Source organism: Mercenaria mercenaria, chromosome 11 (assembly GCF_021730395.1).
Source record: "Mercenaria mercenaria strain notata chromosome 11, MADL_Memer_1, whole genome shotgun sequence".
NCBI classification, from domain to species: Eukaryota; Metazoa; Mollusca; class Bivalvia; order Venerida; family Veneridae; genus Mercenaria; species Mercenaria mercenaria.
The window spans coordinates 36239607-36249433 of record NC_069371.1 but is presented as its reverse complement, the minus strand read 5'-3'; the positions used below and the strand labels follow the sequence as shown (position 1 = coordinate 36249433).

Below are 9827 nucleotides of genomic sequence, written 5' to 3'. Positions count from 1 at the left end.
CAATATTTCACGTGTACATGTAGCTACAAAATGAGACCGACCCCAAGTCTCTAGCCATTCCCGTTCATGAAATATCTATCAGAAAACGAATGCCTTTCTGCTGCAAGTTCCACATGGCGTAGCATTCAATTGAAAGACCGTGGAAAAATTTGAAACGCCAATATCGCGTGTTTGAGATGCTACTGACGATACTGAGTGGCCCTAGTTTATGTATTTATTTATACTATTTAGTATTTTTTATTGAATTTGACCCTTGCTAGGCTGACAAGCATATTTTAGTCCGTGATTTCGTACCGTTTCGTTGTGCCACATTTCTGTCTACCTGGAACTTGCAACAGCAAGGCACTCGTTTTCTGATAGATATTTCATGAACGGGAAGGGCTAGAAACTTGGGGTCGGTCTCATTTTGTAGCTAAATGTACACGTGAAATGGTGATAGGCAGTTTGTTTAATTGTCTAAAGAATTGTTTTCACAACAGCCCGGGAAGAGAACCCATTGCTCGCAGGCTCGATTCTCGAGATTCTGGCCTTCAGTAGACATATGTATATTTTGAAGGGGGCTCATATTTTACTACATATTTTTCATTTTGAACTCATTTAGGATGAAAACAAACATATTTTTGTCCCAGGTCCGATACTGGTGCCTGTGGTTCAAATAAGCTTTCATCACAATCGAGCTAAAATAAATTAGTATAAACTAAACTTATAGCTCACCGCAGGTCTTTGGCACTTGTTACTTAGCCAATGATCAAACGACAATGACGATGTCTGTTAAATGCTAGACAGTAAGTAATCAAGGGACACCGCTGTATCATTGTATTAACGAACCTCTAAAATCTTCTACTGTACAAATCTAACAACAGAAGCGGATACATGCGCGCTTTCCTGTGGGAACGTAAAAAATCAAAAGACCAGATTAAAAATGTTGACTATTTATTTTCTTTCAAATCAAATTTATATCCACCTATCCTGGTTATTAATTGTTTTGGAAACTTAAATGAAATATAAAATAAAAAGTTGCCCACATGTATATTCGTTTGAAAAAGAGACGTATGCTCGTAGTTTGTTATAGTTTTAACTTGATATACACTTACTGGTGGGTGTTATGGTAAGTGCACAGGCCAGAGGTTCAAGGCCTTTCATGGGTCAAGATTTATAAAACTTGAGTAAGGAGACACGGTAAAAATGAGTTCTTGTCACTGGTCTGTTTCAAAACTTTGCTAAAACAACCAACTTGATGGTACTGGAGTTTTGAGTGATCCGTCAAACTCAATTTTTGAACACTGTATTCCAAGCATTTGGTGAAAAAACTCTTTTCCATATGAAACATTCCACAGAGTAGGTACACACCACCAAAGGTTAGGGTTAGGTTGAACTTTGCTTCAAAAATTTAATTGTGTTATACCTATCATATGGCCGCAGTGACACGGGTAGCGTATAGAAAAGAGCCGTACTCTGAGTTTTGAGACCAGTTTCCAGCTCCAACTGCTCCCTTGCCATTAATCAGTCTGGTGACTGCATTTCAAAAACAGACATTCGGACTTTGAAGTTTTTCAAACTGGTCTCCAAATGCCACTATATTACCTTAGAGACTGTGCAGTGTGTAGTGCACTACAAAAATATGTAACACAGTCTCATCTGGCGGAATACGTTACTTACAATGAAGTGTACATTTAATAATGACATAAAATACAAGTGCATATAAAAATAACTGTAAACGCAATTTATGATTCGAATTACAGGTGCACAAAAAAGGTCAGGTCTTATAAGTCAAAAACATAGCAAAATATAGTAACATATTTTCTAGCAAAAGCTAAAAATAAGCACTGTGCAAACTCAACTCAAACCAGTGAGTATTAAGCTGGAATTTCTGTTTAAATATAACATATTGTAAAACATTACAAAAGAAAGAAAGGAACATAACAAAATATAAACTGCGAGTATCAATTAACACTTCCTTTAAAAGAACTCCCCATGATTTATGACATTATGTTTTGAAATTGTTTTATATTATGTTAGTAATCAAAAATAAAACATAACATAAGAGCGATTTATTAAGTTTAGAGAAAATAAAGGTTCTTCTGCGTTAATAACGCAGTATATATATGATGTAAAAAAGAAAGAATTCAACTCTTATTTCAATAGCATACTCGTAATGCATTAGATTAGAACACAAAATATTTTTGGACATTGTCATCTCTTGAAACAGTGTGATGAAAATCTGAAAGCATGTCCTCAAAACCTTTAACAAAACAAATTCTAAAATGAAAGAAACAAAAATGTTTAAGTGGTAAAATGGGCAATGTATCTTCGGATTTCAATGTCAATTAACTCTACAAAAATCAATAATCAACACTATAGTTTGTGACTTGTTCAACACACTTGTAAAACGAACGCATGGTTTTGATAAAAAAGATATGCATCATTAATGATACTGAATTAATAAAAAATCATGTACTACTGAAGATACTTTAAATCAACGTACGTAAAACAATTAGTAAAAATTATGCATATTATGCAGATTATAAAATATCAAAGCAAATATTTCAGATACAATGTACACGATCAAGCAAATCTTTCAGATACCGGTACACTGTACATGATCATAGCAAATATTTCAGGTACAATGTACATGATCAAAGCAAAAATTTTAGATACACTGTACATGATGATATTTCAGTCTCACTGTACATGGTCAACGCAAATATTTCAGATACAATGTACATGATCAAAAAAAATATATCAGTCACACTGTACATGATCAAAGCAAATATTTCAGATACTTTGCTAGATCGGAGCAAATATTTCAGATACAATGTACACGATCAAAGCAAATATTTCAGATACAATGTACATGATCAAAGCAAATATTTCAGATATTTTGCTAGATCGGAGCAAATATTTCAGATACAATGTACACGATCAAAGCAAATATTTCAGATACAATGTACACGATTAAAGCAAATATTTCAGATACAATGTACATGATCAAAGCAAATATTTCAGATACAATGTACATGATCAAAGCAAATATTTCAGATATTTTGCTAGATCGGAGCAAATATTTCAGATACAATGTACATGATCAAAGCAAATATGCCAGATACAATGTACATGATCAAAGCAAATATTTCAGATACTTTGCTAGATCGGAGCAAATATTTCAGATACAATGTACATGATCAAAGCAAATATGCCAGATACAATGTACATGATCAAAGCAAATATGCCAGATACAATGTACATGATCAAAGCAATTATTTCAGATACTTTGCTAGATCGGAGCAAATATTTCTGATACAATGTACATGATCAAAGCAAATATTTCAGATACAATGTACATGATCAAAGCAAATATTTCAGATACTTTGCTAGATCGGAGCAAATATTTCAGATACAATGTACATGATTAAAGCAAGTATTTCAGATACAATGTACATGATCAAAGCAAATATTTCAGATATTTTGCTAGATCGGAGCAAACATTTCAGATACAATGTACATGATCAAAGCAAATATTTCAGACACCTTACATGACTATTTAAAGCAAATATTTCAGATATTTGACATGATCAAAGCAAATACATTTGTACACAGAGACTGGCAAGAAACAAAGTCGGCATATACCCAGGACGCTTAATTTCATTATACAAAAATGACAACTAAATGTGGGCATTTCTAGGTGTACTGTAATAAAGCCAGAGTACTCCAAAAACTTCACAAATTGGTACTATTTCGCAAAAACTGAAGTTTAATTTGAGAATTTCTATCTGTTAATATCAAACTAGTGTCGATACCCGTTAATCTACCCAAGTTTAAATACGAATGAACAATATATGCGTTTTAACAGGAAAGTTAGATCTATTATGCACAATTGTAATAACTACTTCCATCAAACAATTAAATACTCAGTGAAACTGCTATTGTTTAGTAAACGAATATTTGGGCAATATACGAACTAACCCTTGCGCAGATATTTTTGTGATAAAACTTACATTATCTATTTTATTCTATTCTATTCTAGTCGTTTTAATGAGATTAAAATCGTGGTTCAAGAGGTATCAATATGTTTCTATTCATGTACTTTATATCATTTACATAGCTCTGTCACTTAAAGTGGAAAAGATCAAGAATAAAAAAAAACTTCAATTACAAGTTCTACATCAACAACAAACAATAACATCTGGTACATTGCTTTCCTCCATACACTAACAATTTTAACATATTTACACTTATAAATGATCGATGGAACGGAAACAACATGGATGTACTTTGTCTTTTGCACTTACAGCTGATACAATGGTTACTCTTGAACTCCTGAAGGGGGTCCATAGAGATACAGAAAACCCTTGTTCTGTTATAAAGAACGCCATAAACATCGGACTTTTGTAAAAGTCGTCATCAAACCATACATGTATCTTGACCCAGATTTCTTCTTTAAAGTATGCACGTGTCAATTGTTTTTACCCAAACATGTGTTTTTATGCCATCAACCAATGCTTGAGAATTTAAGTGCTGAATAAAATTCTAGCACCATTATGTCACAATCTTATCAGTTATACCGCGTGACTAACGCAGAAAAGTGGAAATTTTTCATCATATTACAAACTGTTTAACAAATATTGCTTTGGAAGCCCCGAATAGAACTGTGTTTCTTTATCTAAAAATGACTTAACTCTATGGAAGAGTCCCCTTAAAAATCTGGGTCTTTGACATATGGTTTCCGTCTATGAACGTTGTAATGGGTTTCAACATAGTCTGTGCTTGTGTATCGTGTGTCTATGTGGCAAACAAAGTTGATGGGGTTCATGACATTAACTTTTAAAAACATACATGTAAAAATATACTAAAGTGGATATCTATCATAGAAATTTATTGCATGCAAACAGTATTTTTAATCATCATTCCAATCTTTAATTCCGCCAACAAACAATGAGTCTACTGGAGTGTAAACGTAGTCTCCCTTTACACAGCTTATACACAAAAGGGCAGATTTCCACATGATAATATACCCTACTTATTTCTAAAAGAAATCAACGCATTGTCTGTAATTCCACTGCAGTTATATCACTGCAATCGACTGCCACTATATAAAACCTTAAAATCAAACATATTGATGAAATAATTGGATGTTTTTCTTCAAAATTTAGGACATGCTGAAAAGGAATTTATAAAGAAAGGCATACTGCATGCTGTATACCTGGATATGCTGAGAGAAAACCCGTTTCTAGTCTACAATAACAGCCAATAACAAATGTAAAATGCACATATCCCATTTTTTGATCAACAGCTAATGCAGTAATAAGGATTAATAGCTCTGCACCGAGAAATATGCACTCGTTTTTCCGCGGAGTTGCATCGCGCTATTAAATTTGGGCAAAATTTCCGCTTCACAACTCGTGCGTACTTGATACAAAATCTATTAACCTATAATTGCTACTAAACAATTCAATGAAAGATTAATACAGTTTATTTCGTTGCAACGCTAGAATATGGGTGAAAACTGACTAGATACAATGGAAGGGGGGAAATTTGTATCTTATACGCCTGATGATCGTTTTCAGTTATTTTTGTTATGGTTTTGAAAAACGAATCTATAGTTAATAGACACAGTATTACTGTTCAATTATAAAATCGTTATGCTTGGACCGTTTCATGACAAAACCTAGATCGAGATAACAAAATATTCATATTTTTTTCTTTCAAATTTGAAAATGTAAAGAAATTAACTTAATTTTTATTTCAATATCTTTAATTTGTCACAAAAACGCATTTATGTAGGCCTAAGTAGTATGATCGTGTATATTTTATATTATCGTCTCACTAACTCTACATCATACATTTGATTACTGACAGAGTTTGAAAACAAACTACTTAAAACAACTTAACCGTGCGTCTTTGGTTTCATCACGATCCCTTTATCTTTTAATTGTACATTTTGTATTTCGGTTGTCATGACAACACAAATAACATTTGTAAAGTATGTTAGAGTTTGATTTGTCTAAGATAATGAATTTCAATAAAATAACTTCTAGTTATGCATGAACACAAAAAGGTGAGTTTTCACTACCCTAAACTATTTATTATGCAATAATTATATCATGTCACTAAATACTAATTCTGGTTTTCTCAAGGAACGGCCCATTTCTAATTAAAGCGTTCAAAATAGTTGTATAATTCGTTTTTAAAGGAGCACGACAGTTTCCTTGCCGATATATTTCTTAGTAGAACTCTGTACATGTTTTTCCTACTGAAGCTGTTCGGAAAAGTCGTCAAGCTAAGATTTCCCATTGGCTACAGCAACACCATTTTCGTGTGGACTATCTTCCGTCTCTGAGTCACTTCTCGTGTCAGTTACCTAAAATAATACAACACAAAAGCATATTAAAGCATATAAGAGGATAGTTTCTGAGGGATAATTTTGCCCGTTATTTAAACACTTGAAGTTTACTTTTTATTTAAAAGTTTTTACGAAATACCCGTTTCCGCCGTGTATTAGAACATTTGCAGAATCCCAAGAGAATGGTTGGTGCCTGAGACGTTTAGAAGGCGAGGGCACAAGGTATCCCGAGAGATTCTGCACATGCTTTTAATGTAGGGATAACACACGTTTTTTTGTGTATTAACGTCTGCAGAAGCCCGCGGGATTGTTTGTGACCGAGACCGAAGGTCGAGGTCACAAACATATCCCAAGGGCTTCTGCAGACGTTAATACACAAAGCAAACGTGTATTGTCGCTATTCTTGCATAAAAAAATATTTCACGACGAATTATGTATTGTTTTCATATGTGATGACTTGACGATTCCGGTACATTTTCTATTTACCATTCCTGTTGTTCTTGGAAACGGTAAACATGTTTTAAATATCCGTATCCAGGGCCCGGAAATAAACAACCATATCAAAAGCACATCCTGAAGGTTTTTAAGCGATTTTTTTATCTCTCATTATAAAAAACATAAAATTACCAATAATTGTTCATATGATTTCACAATTTGGTGGACTCGATCACAATTTCAAGAATAATAACTTTACATTCGAGTTATATTGAGTACGGACACACATTTGGAGTACGGATGAGTACGAACGTAGTGTCAAGTTTCTACACAAATTCTTCGAGAAATTAGATAACAAGAGATCACAGAGTGATCTTGGCGCCCACCAATGTGTCATTTTTGTGTGTTCAAATTTCAAGACTTACTGACTAGCTCAAGGTAAAATTTCATTTCCGTACACAACACTGTGCATGTGGTCTAAATTCGAAAGCTGTAACTTGAGAAATGTGAAAGTAGGTCACTAGATCAATTTCAAGGACAAAGTTCTTTGTACACAAAACTATGCATGTGCATCAATTTTGAAGACTGTAGTTTGAGAAATTTGAAAGTAGGTCACTAGGTCAATCTTAAGGTCAAAGTTTATTTCGGTACACAAACCTATGCAAGTGGTCCAAATTTGAAGGCTGTAGCTTGAGAAATGAGAAAGTAGGTCACTAGGTCAAAATCAAGGTAAAATTTCACTTCACAACACAAATCTATGCATGTGGTCCAAATTTGAAGCCTGATCCTTCAAAAATGTGAACGTAGGTCACTAGGTCAATATCAAGGTCAAAGTTTGGTTCGGTACACAATCCTATTCATGTGGTCAAAATTTGAAGCCTATAGCTACAGAAATCTGGAAGTAGGTCACTAGGTCAATCTTAAGGTCAAAGTTCATTTCCGTACACAAAACTATGCAAGTGGTCCAAATTTGAAGGCTGTAGCTTGAGAAATGTGAAAGTAGGTCACTAGGTCAAAATCAAGGTCAAATTTTATTTCGGAATACAAAACTATGCATGTGGTCCAAATTTGAAGCCTGTACCTTCAAAAATGTGAAAGTAGGTCACTAGGTCAATGTAAAGGTCAAAGTTTGTTTCGGTACACAAAACCACGCATGTGGTCCAAATTTGAAGGCTGTAGCTTGAGAAATGTGAAAGTAGGTCACTAGGTCAAAATCAAGGTCAAATTTTATTTCGTATTACAGAACTATGCTTGTGGTCCAAATTTGAAGCCTGTACCTTCAAAAATGTGAAAGTAGGTCACTAGGTCGATGTAAAGGTCAAAGTTTGTTTCGGTACAATTACCATGCAGGTGGTCCAAATTTGAAGGCTGTAGCTTGAGAAATGTGAAAGTAGGTCACTGGGTCAAAATCAAGGTCAAAATTCATTTCGGAACACGAAATTATGCATGTGGTCCAAATTTGAAGCCTGTACCTTCAAAAATGTGAAAGTAGGTCACTAGGTCAATGTCAAGGTCAAAGTTTATTTCAGTGCACAAAACTATGCATGTGGTCCAAATTTGAAGGCTGTAGCTACAGAAATGTGAAAGTAGGTCACTAGGTCAAAATCAAGGTCAACTCATGTCAAGGTTCATCTTGCCACTCAAAACCATACATGTTGTCCAAATCTGAATGTTGTAGGTTATTGACAAGAAGTTTTTATAAGCTTTTCCCTATATAAGTCTATATGAACCATGTGACCCCCAGGGCGGGGCCATATTTGACCCTAGGGGGATAATTTCAACAAACTTGGTAGAGAACCACTAGACGATGCTACATTACAAATATCAAAGCCCTAGGCTTTGTGGTTTGGACAAGAAGATTTTCAAAGTTTTTCCCTATATAAGTCTATGTAAACCATGTGACCCCCGGGGCGGGGCCATATTTGACCCTAGGGGGATAATGTGAACAATCTTAGCTGAAGACCACTAGATGATGTCACATACAAAATATCAAAGCCCTAGGCCCTGTGGTTTTGGACAAGAGGTTTTTCAAAGTTTTTCCCTATATAAGTCTATATAAACCATGTGACCCCGGGGCGGGGCCATATTACACCCCAGGGAAATAATTTGAATCATATTGGTAGAAGACCACTAGATGATGCTTCATACCAAATATCAAAGCCCTAGGCTCTGTGGTATGGGGCAAGAAGATTTTCAAAGTTTTTCCCTATATAAATCTATGTAAATTATAGAAATAAACAAAGGGCCATAACTTACTAAAAATTTGTTGAACCAGTCTGATTTTCAGGGGGACACAACTAGGGTACCAATACATCATTCTGACAAAGTTTGGTCAAAATCCCCCTGGTAGTTTCTGAGGAGATGCGATAACGAGAAATTGTTAACGGAAGGACGGACGGAATGACGGACGGACGGACGGACGGAAGGACGACGGACCACGGACGCAGAGTGATTTGAATAGCCCACCATCTGATGATGGTGGGCTAAAAACATACTGACTGATACTTACCAAAATCATAAATATAATACCTAAAAACGAACAATAGCACAAATTACACGCGATACTTATTTATTCACTGTTATTTACAATAACTGAACAGACGCTTTTTAAAGGCAGTGAACTCTAAGAGAAGCTAGTGCGTATATTGATGGGGGCAGTACGTTTGGGGTTGGAAACAGATACAGCTAAATATACTATGGATTACATTGTATCTACAATGCTACAAGAAGAGGTTGTTATTGAAGAAACATGACGCAGATGCCAAATATCAGTGTGCGCAAAAATACACATATATATCCCTGGCAAAGCATTTCAAAAATAAAAATCATGTATTAACAGCACGTGAATTGCCTTGTTTGCACACGATTTTTCTCCCGTTTATACATGGGCGGATCCAGTGAAAAAAGTAGTTTTATGCAAGAATAAATATAAAACAAACATGCTTTAACGCTATTCTGGTATAAATCGTGTACAAATCTAAATTAAATGAATACTTTGTATATAAGCGTTCGTTTCCGCCCTGACCAGTTTTAACTATGCGCTACAGGGCCG

At 34.8% G+C, this 9827-nt stretch overlaps 1 protein-coding gene across 3 annotated transcripts in view; it reads right to left on the bottom strand.

Moving 5' to 3' along the window:
• Positions 1-916: 916 nt before the first annotated feature.
• LOC123532589 (ceramide synthase 2-like) overlaps positions 917-9827 on the bottom strand; it is a 41073-nt gene continuing 32162 nt past the window's right edge. For all 3 annotated transcript variants that reach the window (XM_045314051.2, XM_045314049.2, XM_045314050.2), the window contains one exon: positions 917-6358. In XM_045314051.2, coding sequence (XP_045169986.2) covers positions 6355-6358 — 4 coding nt within the window. In that variant the 3' untranslated portion in view covers positions 917-6354. The remainder of the gene's footprint in view (positions 6359-9827) is intronic.